The 18,182-nt window shown below is 74.2% G+C and overlaps 3 protein-coding genes across 3 annotated transcripts; 2 read left to right on the forward strand and 1 right to left on the reverse strand.

Annotated features, from left to right (window-relative positions):
• Positions 1-3,512: 3,512 nt before the first annotated feature.
• On the forward strand, positions 3,513-8,521 carry RTN4RL2 (reticulon 4 receptor like 2). Its single transcript, XM_064513522.1, has 3 exons — positions 3,513-3,789; positions 5,871-6,355; positions 7,565-8,521. The coding sequence occupies exons 1-3, from the start codon at positions 3,756-3,758 to the stop codon at positions 8,345-8,347; spliced, it is 1,302 nt and encodes a 433-aa protein (XP_064369592.1). The 5' UTR covers positions 3,513-3,755; the 3' UTR covers positions 8,348-8,521.
• A 2,244-nt stretch (positions 8,522-10,765) lies between these two features.
• On the reverse strand, positions 10,766-11,800 carry TIMM10 (translocase of inner mitochondrial membrane 10). The gene is made up of 2 exons (XM_064513523.1): positions 11,620-11,800; positions 10,766-11,022 (listed from the first exon to the last, which is right to left on the reverse strand). Exons 1-2 carry the CDS (start codon positions 11,688-11,690, stop codon positions 10,821-10,823), a joined length of 273 nt encoding a protein of 90 aa, XP_064369593.1. The 5' UTR covers positions 11,691-11,800; the 3' UTR covers positions 10,766-10,820.
• A 1,780-nt stretch (positions 11,801-13,580) lies between these two features.
• SMTNL1 (smoothelin like 1) lies at positions 13,581-18,177 on the forward strand. Its single transcript, XM_064513446.1, has 6 exons — positions 13,581-14,574; positions 15,525-15,558; positions 15,977-16,075; positions 17,486-17,588; positions 17,702-17,853; positions 17,933-18,177. Exons 1-6 carry the CDS (start codon positions 13,581-13,583, stop codon positions 18,075-18,077), a joined length of 1,527 nt encoding a protein of 508 aa, XP_064369516.1. The 3' UTR covers positions 18,078-18,177.
• The last annotated feature ends 5 nt before the right edge of the window (positions 18,178-18,182 follow it).

An 18,182-nucleotide genomic window follows, 5' to 3' on the forward strand; every position in this document is an offset into this window, starting at 1 on the left:
CAACCCCCTGGCCACCCTATATCCCAGTCCCCAGGTCCCCCTATATCCCAGTCCCCCGGTCACCCTATATCCCAGTTCCCAGGTCCCACTATATACCAGTCCCCTGGTCACCCTATAACCCAGCTCCTGGGCCATCACACATCACAGCCTCTGTGTCACCCTATATCCGAGCTTTCTGGCTACCCTGTGTCCCAACCCCCTGGTCACACTATGTCCCAGTTCCCTGGCTACCCTATATCCCAGTCCCCTGGTAATCCTATATCCCAGCCCCCAGGTCACCCTATATCCCAGCTCCTGGGCCATCCCATATCCCAGCCCTTGTGTCACCCTCTATCCCCGCCCCCTGGCCACCCTATATCCCCGCCCCCAGGTCATCCTATATCCCCGCCCCCCTGCCTACCCTATGCCCCTCCCCCAGGTCACCCTATACACCCGCCCCCAGGTCACCCTCTATCCCAGCCCCCACGTTGCCCTATATCCCTGTATCCCTGTATCCCTGTATCCCTGTATCCGCGCAGCCCTATATCCGGCTCGCCCTGCACCCACGGCCCCCAGGCCGCAGCCCCCCGGCGCCCATCGCAGCCCCGCGGCCGCGTGGGGCCGGGGCCGGGCCGAGACTCAGCGCCCGCCTCCCCGGGCCCGGGCAGCGGCTCCGCCCGCGCTCCCCCCGCCTCCAACCCGCCTCCCCCGGCCCCGAGCGGCCCCGGGGCCCGGCCCGGTCCGGTCCGACCCGCTGGCGGCGCCGGCAGCGATGGGGCGGGCCCGGCTCCGCCCCGCCCCGGCTTGGCCCAGCCCGGCTCGGCGGCGACTCGAGCGGCACCGGCGCCGTTGGGCTGGGCCCGGCGGGGCTCGGCGCGGCCCGGCGCGGGGAGCGCACTCACCGGCAGCGCCCGCTCGGTGCTCCGCGGCGGAGGCGGCGCGGCGGCGACCCGCCCCCGGCGGCGCGGGGGGCGCGGGGGGGCCGGCGCTGAGCCAGCCCCGCCGGGGCCGCCGCGTAGCATCCCGGCTGTGCCACCCCGCTGCCGTCCCGGTGCCGCCCGGCCTTGCCGCACGCCTCGCCGGGCCCCGCGCGGCCCCGCAGCCCGCTCCGCCGCCCCGACCGGCTCCGTCGCGCGGGGCCCCGCGGCCCCCGTCCATCTGCCCGGCCGCCTCTGCACCTCGGCGCCGTGCGCCTGGCGGCTCCTGGGCCCACCCGGCCGCCCACGCCCCATCCGTCCAGCCGCCATTCATCCCTTCACCCGTCCATTCATGCAGCCGCGGAGCCATCCCCACCCCGCCGTGCAGCCCTTCATCTGTTCACCCATCCGCCCATCCATCTGCCCGTCCATCCAGCCATCCATCTGTCCCCCTTCAGTCACAGCCCCGCCCGTTCCCTCACCCCTTCATCCGTCGTGTCTGGCCTTCCGCCCAGCCTCCCGCTCCGCCCGGCCGCCTGCACGTCCTCCGTCCGCCCTCCCGCTGCCCGTTCGTCCCCGGCCCTCCGTGTGCCTCCCCGGCTGCCCCAGCGCCCCCCGCACCCGTCCGTCCGCCCCTTCGCCCATCCGCCCTTCCCGCCTGCTCATCCCTCCGCACATCCACCCGTCCATCCATCCGCCTCCCTGCGCAGCCGGCTGCCCTCCTCCGTCCGCTCCTCCAGCCGCCTGCGTCCACCCCGCCGCCCGGCTCTGCCCCAACGTGTCCCTCCCGTCCCTTCCCGCCGCCTGTCCCCACCAGGACTGTGCCCGACCGCCGCCCGGCCTCTCCCGCACACCCCACGTGGAGCAGCGGCCGCTCTCCAGCCGGCACCGGGGTGGCGACGGCGGCCCGACACCGGCCCGGGGCCCGCGGACGGATGGGCCCTACAGAGCAGGGGGGAGCGGCGGGAGGGTGGCGGCCGGGGCGCCGCGTGGGTGGCGCGGGGGACCCCGGCAGCTCCGGGGGGCCGCGGTGGGGCAGCGAGCGGATGGCGGCCCCTGAGTCAGCCCGGTGCCGCCCGCGACGCCCACCGCTCCCCGCCGGCGTCTGTCTCTCCAGCTTGTGATATTTCGCTCGCCGGGAGCCGCGCCGGAGGCAGCACCGCAAACAAACCGGCTGCCAGATTGTGCCGCCGCAGCCTGGCACGGACCCGCGCAGCCCTCCCCGGCCTGCGCCGCCGCAGCCCCGGGCCCACGCGGGACAGTGCTGCCCCGCCCCGCGCCCAGCACCGCGGACAGCGCCCCGTTCCCACGCGGGACAGTGCTGCCCCGCCCCACGCCCAGCACTGCGGACAGCGCCCCGTTCCCACGCGGGACAGCGCTGCTCAGGCCCCGCGGCCAGCACCGCGGACAGCGCCCTGTTCCCACGCGGGACAGCGCTGCCCGGCCCCGCGCCCAGCACCGCGGACAGCGCCCCGTTCCCACGCGGGACAGTGCTGCCCGGCGCCGCTCCCAGCACCGCGGACAGCGCCCCGTTCCCACGCGGGACAGTGCTGCCCGGCCCCGTGCCCAGCACCGCGGACACCGCCCCGTTCCCACGCGGGACAGCGCTGCGCCAGCCCCGTGCCCAGCACCGCGGACAGCGCCCCGTTCCCACGCGGGACAGTGCTACGCCAGCCCCGTGCCCAGCACTGCGGACAGCGCCCCGTTCCCACGCGGGACAGTGCTGCGCCGGCCCCGTGCCCAGCACCGCGGACAGCGCCCTGTTCCCACGCGGGACAGTGCTGCGCCAGCCCCGTGCCCAGCACCGCGGACAGCGCCCTGTTCCCACGCGGGACAGTGCTGCCCGGCGCCGCTCCCAGCACAGCGGACAGCGCCCCGTTCCCACGCGGGACAGCGCTGCCCGGCCCCGCGCCCAGCACCGCGGACAGCGCCCCGTTCCCACGCGGGACAGCGCTGCGCCAGCCCCGTGCCCAGCACCGCGGACAGCGCCCCGTTCCCACGCGGGACAGCGCCGCCCGGCCCCGCGCCCAGCACCGCAGACAGCGCCCTGTTCCCACGCGGGACAGCGCTGCCCGGCGCCGCTCCCAGCACCACGGACAGCGCCCTGTTCCCACGCGGGACAGCGCTGCCCGGCGCCGCTCCCAGCACCACGGACAGCGCCCTGTTCCCACGCGGGACAGCGCTGCCCGGCGCCGCTCCCAGCACCACGGACAGTGCCCCGCGGCCCCCTGCGCCCGCGCTGCCGCCGTCCCGCGTGGGACCGGCCCCGCCCTGCCTCCCGCCGCCACAGCCCCCGGGGGGGGGACCCACTCATGCCTCCCCGCGGGCAGCTCCCCAGCGCTTCGCTGTAGCCGCGTGGCTTGGTCCCGTGCCTCCCCGCGACGCCCCGGCTCCCGCGTGGGCGCCCCCGCCCCGCGGGCCACCCCCGTGGCCCCACGGCGCAGGTTCGCGGCCCCCCACGTGGGCGCCCGTGCCTGCGGCGGGCAGCTCCGGTGTGTCCCGTGCCCCTACCGGGCCGCGTGCTCCGTGGGCGCCCCCTCAGCAAGTCCCGTTTCCCCGTGGGTCGCCGCTGGCCCGCCAAGGGTTAAGCGGCGGGGCCGGCGGCGGGGGGCGGAGCGCGGCCGCCCCGGGATAAGGCGCGGCGCCGGGCAGGGCTCAGCCCCTCCGGGAGCCGCGGGCAGCGCCGCGCCGCGCCGCGCCGTGCCCACCCGCGCCGTGCCGTGCCCACGCGTGCCGTGCCGTGCCATGCCGTGCCCCACGGCGGCGGGCGGGCGGGGGGTAACGGGGCGCGCAGCCCCCCGGCAGCGGCCATGAGCGCCCGGGCAGCGGGCAGCGCCTGAGCCCCCGGCCGCCCCCGCCATGCTGCCCCGGACGGCGCGGCGGCTGCCCCGAGGTAGGCGCGGCGGAGCGGCGGCCCGGCACCCGGCGGGCACCGGCGGCGTTGCGGCCGCTGCGGGCGAGGGGAGCCCGGCGCTGCCCGCTGCCCGCTGCCGCCGGGGGGAGCCCGGGGCGGCGATGGGGAGGGGGGGGGGGGGCTGCGGGACGGGACGGGACGGGGCGGGACGGGACGGGGCGGCGGGGGGGGGGGGGGGGAGGGAAGGGAAGGGGGGCCGGTTGGCACCGGGAACGGGCCCGGGAGCCGGTGACTTCAGCGCCGAACTGAGTCAGCCCGCGGCGAGGGGGAGTGACAGATGGGGCGCGGGAGGGGGGCGCCGCCGGCACGGGGCGCCGGGGGAGGGGGGCGGCGACAGCGGCCGCGCCGCCGCCTCCTCGGCCCCCCCCCCCCCCCCACCAGCCGCGCTACCGGAGCCGCCCCCCCCCCCCCCCAACCCGCTCCCGCTCCGCCGGGCACCGGGCCAGGGCACCGGGCTGAATTATGGATGAGGCGCTCGGGTTGCAGCCCCCCCCCCCCCTCCCCGCCCCGCACCTCCCCTTCCCTGCCCGCCCCACGCGCGCTCGCGGCGGGGGTGGGGTGGGGGGGGGCGGGGGCGGCGGGGTGCGAACAACAGGAACGGCGGCGGCGGCGCGTGTTACCGGCGAGCGCGTCAGCCCGCGCCCACGCGTGCCGCCGCCCCGCACGTGGCCCGCGGCACGCGCGCACGTGGGCCCGCCCCGGGGGGGGGGGTCCTACACTCCCCCCCCCCCGGGCTGGGGGGGTGGTCCCGGTGCTACGGGGCGGTCAGCGGCCTGGCGGGTCCCGGGGCGCTCGGGGGGGTGCTCAGCCCTATAGGGTGCACTTGGCCCCGGGGGGGTGCTGGGGGGGCTCCCTGGGGGGGCTAAGCCCTATAGAGTGTGCTTGGCCTCGGGGGGGGTCCTCCCTGGGGGGCTCAGCCCTATAGGGTGCACTTGGTGCTGGGGGGGGTCCCTGGGGGCTCAGCCCTATAGGGTGCCCTTGGCACCAGAGGCGCTTGGGGGGGGTGCTCAGCCCTATAGGGTGTGTTGGGTGCCAGGGGGGGCTCCCTGGGGGGCTCAGCCCTATAGGGTGCCCTTGGTGCCAGGGGCACTTGGGGGGGCTGCTCAGCCCTATAGGGCGCCCTGGGCGCCAGGGAGCTCCCTGGGGGGCTCAGCCCTATAGGGCGCCCTGGGCGCCAGGGGGGGCTCCCTGGGGGGGTGCTCAGCCCTATAGGGTGCCCTTGGTGCCTGGGGGGGCTCCCTGGGGGCTCAGCCCTATAGAGTGCCTTTGGTGCCGGGGGGGGCTCCCTGGGGGGGCTCAGCCCTATAGGGTGCACTTGGCCCCAGGGGCACTTGGGGGGGTGCTCAGCCCTATAGGGCGCCCTTGGTGCTGGGGAGGCTCCCTGGGGTGCTCAGCCCTATAGGGCGCCCTTGGTGCCAGGGGGAGCTCCCTGGGGGGCTCAGCCCTATAGGGTGCACTTGGCCCCAGGGGCACTTGGGGGGGGTGCTCAGCCCTATAGGGTGCCCTGGGCACCAGGGAGCTCCCTGGGGGGCTCAGCCCTATAGGGTGCACGTGGCCCTAGGGGCACTTGGGGGGGGTGCTCAGCCCTATAGGGTGCCCTGGGCACCAGGGAGCTCCCTGGGGGGCTCAGCCCTATAGGGTGCACGTGGCCCTAGGGGCACTTGGGGGGGGTGCTCAGCCCTATAGGGTGCCCTTGGTGCCAGGGATGCTTGGGGGGGTGTTCAGCCCTATAGGGTGCCCTTGGCCCCAGGGGCACTTGGGGGGGGTGCTCAGCCCTATAGGGTGCCCTTGGTGCTGGGGAGGCTCCCTGGGGGGGTGCTCAGCCCTATAGGGCGCCCTGGGCACCAGGGGGGCTCCCCGGGGCACCCAGCCCTACAGGGCGCCCTTGGCGGCGGGGAGCTCCCTGGGGGGGTGCTCAGCCCTATAGGGCGCCCTGGGCACCAGGGGGGCTCCCCGGGGCACCCAGCCCTACAGGGCGCCCTTGGCGGCGGGGAGCTCCCCGGGGCGCCCGGGCTGCGGCGGCCGTGGCCCCGGGGCTGACGGCCGCCCTGTGCCCGCAGGCCGGCGCCTGGCGGCGCTGCTCCTGGCGGCGCTGGCGTGGGTGCCCGCCGGGGCGCCCGCCTGCCCCGCGCTCTGCACCTGCTACGTCTCGCCGCCCACCGTCAGCTGCCAGGCCAACAACTTCTCGGCGGTGCCCGCGGGGCTGCCGCCCGGCGCCCAGCGCCTCTTCCTGCAGAACAACGTCATCGGGGCGCTGCGGGCCGGCACCTTCGGGCCCAGCACCGTCACCCTCTGGCTCTACTCCAACAACATCTCCTCCATCCAGCCGGGCACCTTCCGCCACCTGCCCGCCCTCGAGGAGCTCGACCTGGGCAACAACCCCCACCTCCGCGCCCTGGCGCCCGACACCTTCCACGGCCTCGGGCGCCTGCAGGCGCTGCACCTCTACGGCTGCCAGCTGGCCAGCCTGCCCAGCGCCATCTTCCGCGGCCTCCGCAGCCTCCAGTACCTCTACCTGCAGGAGAACGGGCTGCTCTACCTCCAGGTGCGGCCCCGGATGCCGGGGTGCCGTGGGGCGGGGCGGGGGGCGGGGGGCGGGGGTGCCCGCGGAGGCGGGGAGCTGCCCGTGGGGCTGGGCGGGGAGCCTCCGGGCTGGGTGGCAGGGCGCGTGGGGCAGGGATGCTGGGGCTGGGCGAGGGCAGGGTGGCAGGGGGATGTCTGTGGGGCAGGGACGAGGTGGCAGGGGGATGCCCGTGGGGCCAGACGCGTGGGGCAGGGTGGTGAGGGATGTCCGTGGGGCAGGGACGAGGTGGCAGGGGGATGCCCGTGGGGCAGGGTGCCCATGGAACAGGGATGCCCATGGAGCAGGATGCCCATGGGGCAGGGATGCAGGGAATGCCCATGGGGAACGGATGCAGGGGATGCCCATGGAGCGGGATGCATGGGGCAGGGATGCAGGGGGTGCCCGTGGGGCAGGATGCATGGGGCAGGGATGCAGGGGATGCCCGTGGGGCAGGGCGCACAGGGATGCAGGGGATGCCCACGAAGCAGGACGCCCATAGCACAGGGATGCAGGGGATGCCCATGGAGCGGGATGCCCATGGAGCGGGATGCATGGGGCAGGGATGCAGGGGATGCCCACGGAGTGGGATGCATGGGGCAGGGATGCAGGGGGTGCCCACGGAGTGGGATGCATGGGGCAGGGATGCAGGGGATGCCCATGGAGCAAGGATGCCCATGGAGCGGGATGCATGGGGCAGGGATGCAGGGGATGCCCATGGGGCGGGATGCATGGGGCAGGGATGCAGGGGATGCCCACGAAGCAGGATGCCCATAGCACAGGGATGCAGGGGATGCCCATGGAGCAAGGATGCCCATGGGGTGGGATGCATGGGGCAGGGATGCAGGGGATGCACATGGGGCAGGATGCATGGGGCAGGGATGCAGGGGATGCCCGTGGGGCAGGGCGCACAGGGATGCAGGGGATGCCCATGGAGCAAGGATGCCCATGGAGCAGGATGCATGGGGCAGGGATGCAGGGGATGCCCACGGAGTGGGATGCATGGGGCAGGGATGCAGGGGATGCCCACGAAGCAGGACGCCCATAGCACAGGGATGCAGGGGATGCCCATGGAGCAAGGATGCCCATGGAGCGGGATGCATGGGGCAGGGATGCAGGGACGCAGGGTGCCCGTGCCCACGGTGCCGTCTCCCCCCCGCCGCCGCCGCCGCCGCCGCCGCCGCCGCCGCGCAGGACGACCTCTTTGTGGACCTGGCCAACCTGAGCCACCTCTTCCTGCACGGGAACCGGGTGCGGGCGCTGTCGGAGGGCGTCTTCCGGGGCCTGGCGAGCCTGGACCGCCTGCTGCTGCACGCCAACCGCCTGGCCTCCGTGCACCGGCGCGCCTTCCGCGGCCTGGCCCGCCTCACCATCCTCTACCTGTTCAACAACAGCCTGGCGGCGCTGCCGGGGGACCCGCTGGCCGCCCTGCCCGCCCTCCAGTTCCTCCGCCTCAACGCCAACCCCTGGGCCTGCGACTGCCGCGCCCGCCCGCTCTGGGCCTGGTTCCGCCGCACCCGCGTCTCCAGCTCGCCCGTGCTCTGCGCCAGCCCCCCGCGCCGCCGCGGCACCGACCTGCGGCACCTGCGCCCCGCCGACTTCGACGGCTGCCCCCCGCCCCGCGCCCACGAGGGCGAGGAGGAGGAGGAGGAGGAGGAGGAGGAGGAGGAGGAGGAGGGGGAGGCGGGCGACGGCGCGGCCCCCCCCGCGGCCCCGGCCCCCGGGCGCCCCGGCACCCTGCCCGCCGCGCCGCCCTCCGCTTTCTACCGCGACCTGCCCCCCCACGACCTGCGGGGCCCCCAGGCCCGCCCGCACCCCAGCGACTACTGGGGGGGCTACGGGGCCGAAGGCCGCCCCCCTCCCGAGGCGGCCGGGCGCTGCCGCGGGGCCCCCTGCACCCCGCTGCCCTCGCCCGCCCCCGCCGCCCCCCGGCCCCCCGCCCTGCTGCTGCTGCCCCTGCTGCTGCCCCGGCTCTGAGCCCCTCGCCCAGGACCTGCCGGGGGGCCCCAGGGCACGGGGGGGGCCCCCAGGACTCCGACACCCCCCCTCCCCCAACCCGGGGGGCTGCCCCCTTTCCCAACCCCCCCCCCGCCCCCCCAAGGAACCGAAACGTGGGAAATTATTTATTAAAAATGGTCTTATTTTGGGAGAGCGGGGCCTCGGCTGGCGGCGGGGGCCGGGCGGGCAGGGCCGGCGCCCGCCGGAGCCTTTCCAGGTCACGTCTTTCTCCTCGTGAAATATTGATGTCCCCCCGGCACCGCTGCTATTCCTGGGCGCCCGCAGGGCCGGGCCCGCCCGCCGCCTCGCTCGGCACCCGGCGGGCCGGGGGGGGAGGGGGGCACGGGGCCGGGCGCCCGCGGACGTGGGGGGGTCACGCCGGGTGTGCGCACACCCTGACCCGCTTCCCCGGCAGCCCCCGAGCCGCCCCGGGGAGAGCTGGTGTGAGCTCGCACGCACGCACGCTCGCGCACCCCCCCCCGCACAGGCGCCGCGTGCTGTTGCTCTGCGGTTGTCCCTGAGCGGCTGTTGCTTGCCCTCTCTGGCTGTCCCCGGCCGAGTGTTGGTGGCTGGGGGTGCAGCTCTGCCCCTGGGGTGTCTCTCCGGCTGTCCCTGCGTGTGTGTGTGTCTCTGGGGTGTCTCTGTGCGGGTGTCCCCGGGTTCGTGTGTCTCTGGGGTGTCTCTGTGCGGGTGTCTCTGTGCTGTCTCTCTCCGGCTGTCCCTGCGTGTGTGTGTGTCTCTGGGGTGTCTCTGTGCGGGTGTCCCCGGGTTCGTGTGTCTCTGGGGTGTCTCTGTGCGGGTGTTCTTGGGCTGTCTCTCTCCGGCTGTCCCTGCATGCGTGTGTGTCCCTGGGGTGTCTCTCTCTCCATCTGTCCCTGGGTGCATGTGTGTCCCTGGGGTGTCTCTCCAGCTGTCCCTGGGTGCATGTGTGGGTCTCTGGGGTGTCTCTGTGCGGGTGTCCCCGTGCTGTCTCTCTCCGGCTGTCCCTGCGTGCGTGTGTCCCTGAGCGCTCTCTCTCCAGGTCTCCCTGTGTGCGTGTGTCTCTGGGGTGTCTCTGTTCAGTTGTCCCTGCGCTCTCTCTGGCTGTCCCTGCGTGCATGTGTGTGTCTCTGGGGTGTCTCTGTGTGGGTGTCCTTGGGCTGTCCCTCTCCGGCTGTCCCTGAGTGCGTGTGTATGTCCCTGGGCTGTCCCTCTCCGGCTGTCCCTCCATGCGTGTGTCTCTGGGGTGTCTCTGTGTGGGTGTCCCTGGGTGCGTGTGTCCCTGGGGTGTCTCTGTGTGGGTGTCCTTGGGCTGTCCCTCTCCGGCTGTCCCTGAGTGCGTGTGTATGTCCCTGGGCTGTCCCTCTCCGGCTGTCCCTCCATGCGTGTGTCTCTGGGGTGTCTCTGTGTGGGTGTCCCTGGGTGCGTGTGTCCCTGGGGTGTCTCTGTGTGGGTGTCCTTGGGCTGTCCCTCTCCGGCTGTCCCTGAGTGCGTGTGTATGTCCCTGGGCTGTCCCTCTCCGGCTGTCCCTCCATGCGTGTGTCTCTGGGGTGTCTCTGTGTGGGTGTCCCTGGGTGCGTGTGTCTCTGGGGTGTCTCTGTGTGGGTGTCCTTGGGTTGTCTCTCTCCGGCTGTCCCTGTGTGCAGGGATCTCTGGGGTGTCTGTTCAGTCGTCTCTGCACTGTCTCTCTCCATCTGTCCCTGGGTGCGTGTGTGTCCCTGGGGTGTCTCTCTCCAGCTGTCCCTGCGTGTGGGTGTCCCCGGGTGGCTCTCTTCGGCTGTCCCCGTATGAGTGTGTGTGTCTCTGGGGTGTCTCTGTGCGGGTGTCCCCGGGCTGGCTCTCTCCGGCTGTCCCTGCCCAAGTGTCCCCTCTGTGTGTGCACACCTCTGGGCTGCCTCTGTGCAGGTGTCCCTGGGCGGTGTCTCTTTCCGGCTGTCCCTACAGGTGTCCCCACAAGTGTCCCCAGGGGATGTCTCTCTCCAGCTGAACCTACGGGCATCCCTGGGGGGTGTCTCTCTGGCTGTACCTACGGGTGTCCCCATGGACGTCCCTGGGGGGTGTCTCTCTCCGGCTGTACCTGCAGGTGTCCCCGGGAGGTGTCCCTCCGGCTGTCCCTGCGGGTGTCCCCGGGGGGGCAGGTCGGTGGGGCCGGGCAGTGCCCCCCTCCCCGGGGCCGGCTCAGACAGCGCCCCGCGCCCACCCCACGGGGGATTACGGGGCTCAGCCCGGCTTGGCCTAATCCCGGGGATTATAAGGGCCGGGCCTAGCGGGGGGGGGCACCCTTGGGTGCCCCCCGCAAGCACGCAGCACGGGGCAGCAGGGGACAGCCACGGAGGGCACCACCCCCACACAGGGGTTCCCCCAGCCCCACGCCGGACCCATCGCTCCCCCCCTCCCCCAAGAAGGGCCGAGGCGGCGTGGTGGCTACGAAGCACCCGGGTTTATTGGCGGGGGGGGTGCGGGGGGGGGGGGCTCAGGCGGTGCCGGCGCCCTGCTGCATGCGCTTGAGGAGCTCCTCGTCCTGCAGCGACAGCTCCGTCAGCTTCTTGCCCATGCGCTCGTGGACGTCGAGGTACTTGGCCACGCAGCGGTCCAGGCACACGCTCTCGCCCTTGGACAGCTCGGCGTCCTTGTAGTGGGGGGGCACGCACTTGCGGTGGCACGCGTGGGTCATCCTGCACGGCACCGTCAGCCCCGCGCCCCCCCGGCACCCCCCATGCGCCCGGCACCCCCCACTGCCCCCCAGCATTGGGCACTCCCTGTGCCCCCCTGGCACCCCCCCATGCCCCCCAGCACCCCCCAATGCCCCCCTGCCCGGGGCACTCCCCCGTGCTCCCCAGCACCCCCCAATGCCCCCCAGCACTGGGCACCCCCCCATTCTCCCCAGCACCCCCCAATGCCCCCCAGCCCCGGGCACCACCCCGTGCCCCCCAGCATCCCCCAATGCCCCCCAGCATTGGGCACCCCCCCATTCTCCCCAGCACCCCCCAATGCCCCCCCAGCCCCGGGCACCACCCCGTGCCCCCCAGCACCCCCTAATGCCCCTCTGCCCTAGGCACCCCCCCATTCTCCCCAGCACCCCCCAATGCCCCCCCAGCCCTGGGCACCCCCCCATTCTCCCCAGCACCCCCCAATGCCCCTCTGCCCTAGGCACCCCCCCATTCTCCCCAGCACCCCCCAATGCCCCCCAGCCCCGGGCGCCACCCCGTGCCCCCCAGCACCCCCCCCCCCGTGCCCCCCGCCGGGGCGCCCTCGGCCCCGCTCGGCCCTACCGGTTGTACATGTCGGCCATCATGTCCACCTCCAGCTCGGCCGCCAGCTGCTGGGCCCGCACCGGGTCCATTGCGCCGGCCGGGCACGGGCACCTGCACGGGCACCTGCACGGGCACCCGCGGCGGCTCCCGGCCGGAACCACGTGGGCGCCGGCGCTTCCGCCCCGCGGCGCGGGGCCGCCCCGCCTCCCCCCCGCGGAGCCAATCGGTGCCGGGTGGGGAGAGGGCGGGGGCTCAGCCCCAACGCTGATAGGGCGGCCGGCAGGAGGGGGCGGGGCCGCGCCGGGTGGCCATAGAGAGGAGGCGAGGGCGGCGGAGGGAGAGGACGCTCGCTTTGCCGGCCCTTTGCCCGCCGGGGGGGGCGGAGCCAGAGCAGCGGCGGGCGGGATTGGCGGGGGCGCGCCCCGCCCCCCGCGGCTGGACCCGCCCCCCGGCCCAGGGCCCGCCCCTGGCCCAGGGCGGGGGGGCCCTGGCAGCGCGGGGTCCTCCCGTCCCCACGGCCCTGTTGGGGGGTCCCTGTCCCCCCGTGTTCCCCCTTCCCCCCCTGTCCCACCGTGTTCCCCCTTCCCCCCGTGTCCCCCCGTGTCCCCCATGGCCGCACGGCCCTGTTGGGGGGTCGCTGTCCCCCCATGTCCCCCCGTGACCCCCTGTCCCCGTGTCCCCGTCCAGGGGTCCTTGTCACCTCTCATGTCCCCCTTGTCCCCATGGCTCTGCCCAAGGGGGTCCCTGTCCCCCCATGTCCCCCCTTGTCCTCCATGTCCCGATGGCCGTGTCCAGGGGTCCCTGACCCCCGTGTCCCCCCCGTGTCCCCCCTGTCCCTGCGGCCCTGTCGGGGGGTCCCTGTCCCCCCATGTACCCCCTTGTCCTCCATGGCCCCATGGCCTTGTTGAGGGGTCCCTGCCCCCCTGTGTCCCCCAATGTCCCCTCATGTCCCCATGGCCTTGTCCAGGGGGTCCCTGTCTCCATGTCCCCTTGTGTCCCCAATGGCCCCATGGCCCTGTCTGGGGGCCCCTGTCCCCCCGTGTCCCCCTGTGTCCCCCCATCTCCTGTCTGGGGGGGTCACTGTCCCCCTGCATCCCCTCATGTCCCCGTGTCCCCCCTTCTCCATGGCCCTGTCTGGGGGTCCCTGTCCCCACGTCCCCCCGTGTCCCCCCATCCCCATGGCCCTGTCTGGGGGTCCCCATCCCCCTGTGTCCCCCCATGTCCCCCTGTCCTGGGGTGTCCGCACGTGTCCCCTGCCCGGCCCCACGTGTGTCCCCACATCCGTGTCCCCAGCTGCGTCCGTCCGCGTGTGCCCACGTGCCCGTGTCCCCCGTGGCCGCCCGTGTCCCCATGTCCCCGGTGACCCCTCGGCCGCCCGTGCCCGGCCCCGTGTCCCCGCGGCCCCGCACGCGCCCCGCTGTGGGGCCGGCCGCCCCGGCCCCCCGCCCCGGCCCGGCCCCCCGGCCTGAATGAAAGGGGCACCTGTTCCTCCGGGTAAAAATAGGCAGCGAAGGGGCCGCCCGCGCCGCCAGCACCGGTGAGCGGGGCAGGGGCCGGGGGCCGCCGGGGGGCTGCCGTGGGGCTGGGGGCTGCCGTGGGGCTGGGGGGCGGCCGTGGGGCTGGGGGCCGGAGGGTGAGGACCGCCGTGGGCCCTGGGGCTGCTGTGGGGTTTGGGGCTGGGGACCGTGGGGGGGGGCCACTGTGGGGCACGACGTGGGGCTGGGGGGGGGCTGCCAGGGGGCTGTGGGCTGTGGGGCAGGGGCTGCCGTGGGGTTTGGGGCTGGGCGCCATGGGGTGGGGGCCACTGGGGGGGGAGGGCCAGGCAATGTGGGGCGGGGGCTGCCATGGGGCACCATGTGGGGCTCGGGGGCCTACGGGGAGTAGCGCGTGGGGGGCGCTGGGGGGGGGTTGCCGTGGGGCTGTGGGCCCCCGCTCTGCCCCCCGTCACGGCCCCCCGTGCCCCCAGCGCCGCCGCAGACATGGAGCCCGAGGGAGCCGGCCAGCCGCCCGCCGCCCCCCAGCCCCCCGCCTGCCCCACGGCGCCGCCCGGGGCCCCCGCCGAGGGGCTGCCTGCTGCGGGGGGGGGCGAGGGGCAGGGGGTGGGCGCCGCTGCGGGGGGGGGCTGCCCCACGGCGGGGGCTGCCGGGAGGGAGGACGGGGCAGGGGCGGCGGAGGCTGCCGGGGGGGAGGCCGGGGGGGAGGCTGCTGGGAGCGGTGCCAAGGCCGAGGCAGCGGAGGCTGCTGGGAGTGAGGCCAAGGCAGCGGAGGATGCTGGGAGTGAGGCCAAGGCCGAGGCAGCAGAGGATGCTGGGAGTGACGGCAACGCAGGGGCGGCGGAGGCTGCTGGGGGGGAGGCCGGGGGGGAGGCAAGCGAGGCTGCTGGGAGTGAGGCCAAGGCAGCGGAGGCTGCTGGGAGTGAGGCCAAGGGAGCAGAGGCTGCTGGGAGTGAGGCCAAGGCAGCGGAGGATGCTGGGAGTGAGGCCAAGGGAGCAGAGGCTGCTGGGAGTGAGGCCAAGGCAGCGGAGGATGCTGGGAGTGAGGCCAAGGGAGCAGAGGCTGCTGGGAGTGAGGCCAACGCAGCAAAGGCTGCTGGGAGTGAGGCCAAGGCCGAGGCAGTAGAGGCTGCCGGGTCCGAGGCCAAGGCTGGGGCAGCAAAGGATGCTGGGAGCGGGGCCCAGGGAGCAGAGGATGCTGGGAGCGAGGCCCAGGCCGGGGCAGCAGAGGCCGGGGGGGCAGGCGAGGCGGGGGCGGGTGCCCCCGTGGCCGGGCAGGCGGCGGAGCCCCCCCCGGGCCGGCAGGAGCCCGCGTGGCTGCAGGACGAGGACGACGAGCTGTGGCCCGAGTTCCCCCCCGGCTCGCCCGCCAGCCCCACCTCCCCCACGTCTCCCGCGTCCCCCACGTCCCCCACGTCTCCCGCGTCCCCCACGTCTCCCGCGTCCCCCACGTCTCCTGTGTCCCCCAAGGCCCCCGCCGGTAAGGGCCGGGCTGGGCAGGGAGGGCACCGCGGCTCCTTGGGCACCGGGGACCCCGGGCACCCCATAATATCCCGCTGGCCCCCCCAGGATCCCCTATAGCTGCCCCATCCCCCCCAGAGACCCCCTATAGCTGCCCCATCCTGCCTCCCCAGGACCCCCTAGAGATCCTTTATAGCTGCCCCATCCTGTCAGCCTGGGACCCACGTCACCCCTGGGATCCCCTATAGCTGCCCCATCCCCCCCGGAATGCCCTATAGCTCCCCTGTCCCCCCAGGGATCCCCTATAGCTGCCCCATCCTGCCTGCCCAGGACCCCCGATCCCCCTAGAGATCCCTTATAGCTGCCCCATCCTGTCAGCCTGGGACCCACGTCACCCCCGGGATCCCCTATAGCTGCCCCATCCCCCCCAGAATGCCCTATAGCTCCCCTGTCCCCCCAGGATCCCCTATAGCTGCCCCATTCCCCCCCCCCAGGATGCCCTATAGCTCCTCTGTCCCCCTAGGGATCCCCTATAGCTCCCCCATCCCCCTGGGATCCCCTATAGCTCCTCTGTCCCCCTAGGGATCCCCTATAGCTCCCCCATCCCCCCAGGATGCCCTATAGCCCCTCTGTCCCCCTAGGGATCCCCTATAGCTCCCCCATCCCCCTGGGATCCCCTATAGCTCCCCCATCCCCCCAGAGATCCCCTATAGCTCCTCTGTTCCCCCAGGGATCCCCTATAGCTGCCCCATCCCCCCAGGATGCCCTATAGCCCCTCTGTCCCCCTAGGGATCCCCTATAGCTCCCCCATCCCCCTGGGATCCCCTATAGCTCCCCCGCCCCCCAGGATCCCCTATAGCTGCTCCATCCGCCCAGGGATCCCCCGCGGGTGCCCCGGGCTGTGGGTCTGGGCGCCCCCCACCCCGGGGTGCCCCATGGCGCCCCCCGACCCCTCTGCTCTCCCCACAGCTGGCACCGTCGCGGGCTCGCGGGGCAGCCAGAGGTGAGCGCGGGCCCGGCCCCACGGCCCCTGCCCCACGGCCCCTGCCCCACGGCCTTCCCCGGCCCCTGCCCCTGCCCCACGGCCTTCACCTGTGCCCAGCACCCGCTGCCCCCAGGGCTGGCACCCCTCAGCCCCCCAGCTGCCACCCCACAACCCATGCCCAGTGCTTGCCACCCCATGGCTGGCACCCTGTGACCTGGGCCCCACGGCTGGCACCCCACAGCTGGCACCCCACAGCCCACGGCCCCCTGGTTGGCTCCCCATGACCTGGGCCCCACGGCTGGCACCCCACGGCCTGTTCCCCCTGGCCCCACGCCCCATGGCTGGCACCCCACAGCCCCATGGCTGGCACCCCCCCAGCCGTACCCCCCAGCGCCCCCCCCGCGCCCCCCGCCCCACGCCGGCTCTGTGCCCACAGAGGGGCGGCCAAGGGGACGCCGGGGCGCGGGGCCGGGGGGCGGGTGCCAGCGGGTGCCCCGGCGCGGGGACGCAGCGCCATCCTGGAGAAGTTCGGAGGGTGAGTGGGGCCGGGGCGCGGGGGCACCGCCGGGCCCATGGGGGGTGCTGGGGGGCACCGCCGGTCTATGGGGGGTGCTGGGGGGGGGAGCACCAGGCCATTGGGGACCCCCATGGGGTTGCCCCCAACTGAGGGCAAGAGTTGGCCAACGGGGAATCACTGGGGGAGGAGGGAAGAGGCCAATGGGGAGCCATGGGGAGGAGGCTATGGGTCAACGGGGAGCTACTGGAGACCATGGGCCAATGGGGAGCCATGGGGAGGAGGCTATGGGTCAACGGGGAGCTACTGGAGACCATGGGCCAATGGGGAGCCATGGGGAGGAGGCTATGGGTCAACGGGGAGCTACTGGAGACCATGGGCCAATGGGGAGCCATGGGGAGGAGGCTATGGGTCAACGGGGAGCTACTGGAGACCATGGGCCAATGGGGAGCCATGGGGAGGAGGCTATGGGTCAACGGGGAGCTAGTGGGGGACCATGGGCCAATGGGGAGCCATGGGGGGGGGAAATGGGTCAATGGGGGGATGTGGGGGGAGCGATGGACCAATGGGGAGCCCCTGGGGAGGGCCAGAGGGGGAGAAAGGAGCCAATGGGGGGGGGTCCTGGGGGAGCCATGGGCCAATGGGCAACTACTGGTGGAACCATGGGCCAATGGGGAGCTCCTGGGGGAGCCATGGGCCAATGGGAAGCCCCTGGGGAGGGTCGAAGGGGCCATTGGGGAGATGTGGGGGGAGCAATGGGCCAATGGGGGGATGTGGGGGGACCATGGGCCAATGGGGAGCTCCTGGGGGACCACAGGCCAATGGGGAGCCCCTAGGGAGGGGGGAAATGGGCCAATGGGGGGATGTGGGGGGAGCGATGGGCCAATGGGGGGATGTGGGGGGACCATGGGCCAATGGGGAGCCCCTGGGGAGGGCCATAGGGGGAGAGAGGAGCCAGTGGGGTGGTACTGGGGGAGCCATGGGCCAATGGGAGCTACTGGGGGACCATGGGCCAATGGGGAGCCCCTGGGGAGGGCCATAGAGGGAGAGAGGAGCCAATGGGGGGATGCTGGGGGAGCCATGGGCCAATGGAGAGCTCCTGGAGGACCACAGGCCAATGGGGAGCCCCTAGGGAGGGGGGAAATGGGCCAATGGGGGGATGTGGGGGGAGCGATGGGCCAATGGGGGGATGTGGGGGGACCATGGCCAATGGGGAGCCCCTGGGGAGGGCCATAGGGGGAGAGAGGAGCCAATGGGGGGGGACTGGGGAAGCCATGGGCCAACGAGGAGCTACTGGAGGACCATGGGCCAACGGGAAGTCCCTGGGGGGGGGGGCAAAGGGGCCACTGGGGGGACGTGGGGGGAGCGATGGGCCGGCGGGGAGGGTCACGAGACCCCGCAGCGCCCGTCCCCACGGCCCCCCGACCCCAGGGCGGCCACGGGCCCGGCCCCCCACCTGAAGCGCGTGGGGGGTGCCAACACGGTGAAGACCATGCTGCTGGAGTGGTGCCGCGCCAGGACCCGCGGCTACGAGGTGAGCGGGGGGCACCGGGCGCGGAGGCTGGTGGGGAAGGGGGGGGCCGTGGGGCCCGGCCCTGACGTCCCTCCCGGCGTGTGTCCCCCCCCCCCCCCCCCCCGCAACGGCAGCACGTCGACATCCAGAACTTCTCGGGGAGCTGGGGCACGGGCATGGCCTTCTGCGCCCTCGTCCACAGCTTCTTCCCCGACGCCTTCGACTACGCCGGCCTGGCGCCCCACAACCGCCGCGAGAACTTCGCCCTGGCCTTCGCCACCGCGCAGTGAGTGCCCCCCCCCTCCGCCCCCCCCCCCCGGCCGCCCGCCCCACGGCTGCCTGCCCCACGGCTGCCTCCGCTGCAGGGAGCGGGCCGACTGCGCCCCGCTGCTGGAGGTGGACGACATGGTGAGGCTGAAGGTGCCCGACGCCAAGTGCGTCTACACCTACGTGCAGGAGCTCTACCGTAGCCTGGTGGCCAAGGGGCTGGTGAAGACCAAGAAGCGCTGACGGGGGGCTCCCAGTGCTCCCAGTGCTCCCAGTGCCGCCCCGCGCTGGCCGGTGCCCCCCATCTTGGCGCCCTTCGCCCCCCAGTAAAGGCTTGCTGGTCCATCG

The sequence above is a fragment of the Dromaius novaehollandiae genome, chromosome 5, assembly GCF_036370855.1.
Source record: "Dromaius novaehollandiae isolate bDroNov1 chromosome 5, bDroNov1.hap1, whole genome shotgun sequence".
NCBI lineage: Eukaryota > Metazoa > Chordata > Aves > Casuariiformes > Dromaiidae > Dromaius > Dromaius novaehollandiae.

Coding starts and splice junctions, on each gene's coding strand:
- RTN4RL2 (XM_064513522.1), top strand. CDS start 3,756: ATGCTGCCCCGGACGGCGCGGCGGCTGCCCCGAG. Junction 3,790..5,870: donor GGCGCGGCGGCTGCCCCGAG/GTAGGCGCGGCG, acceptor CTGTGCCCGCAG/GCCGGCGCCTGGCGGCGCTG. Junction 6,356..7,564: donor ACGGGCTGCTCTACCTCCAG/GTGCGGCCCCGG, acceptor GCCGCCGCGCAG/GACGACCTCTTTGTGGACCT.
- TIMM10 (XM_064513523.1), bottom strand. CDS start 11,690: ATGGACCCGGTGCGGGCCCAGCAGCTGGCGGCCGAGCTGGAGGTGGAC. Junction 11,023..11,619: donor ATGGCCGACATGTACAACCG/GTAGGGCCGAGC, acceptor GGTGCCGTGCAG/GATGACCCACGCGTGCCACC.
- SMTNL1 (XM_064513446.1), top strand. CDS start 13,581: ATGGAGCCCGAGGGAGCCGGCCAGCCGCCCGCCGCCCCCCAGCCCCCC. Junction 17,589..17,701: donor CCAGGACCCGCGGCTACGAG/GTGAGCGGGGGG, acceptor CCGCAACGGCAG/CACGTCGACATCCAGAACTT. Junction 17,854..17,932: donor CTGGCCTTCGCCACCGCGCA/GTGAGTGCCCCC, acceptor CCTCCGCTGCAG/GGAGCGGGCCGACTGCGCCC.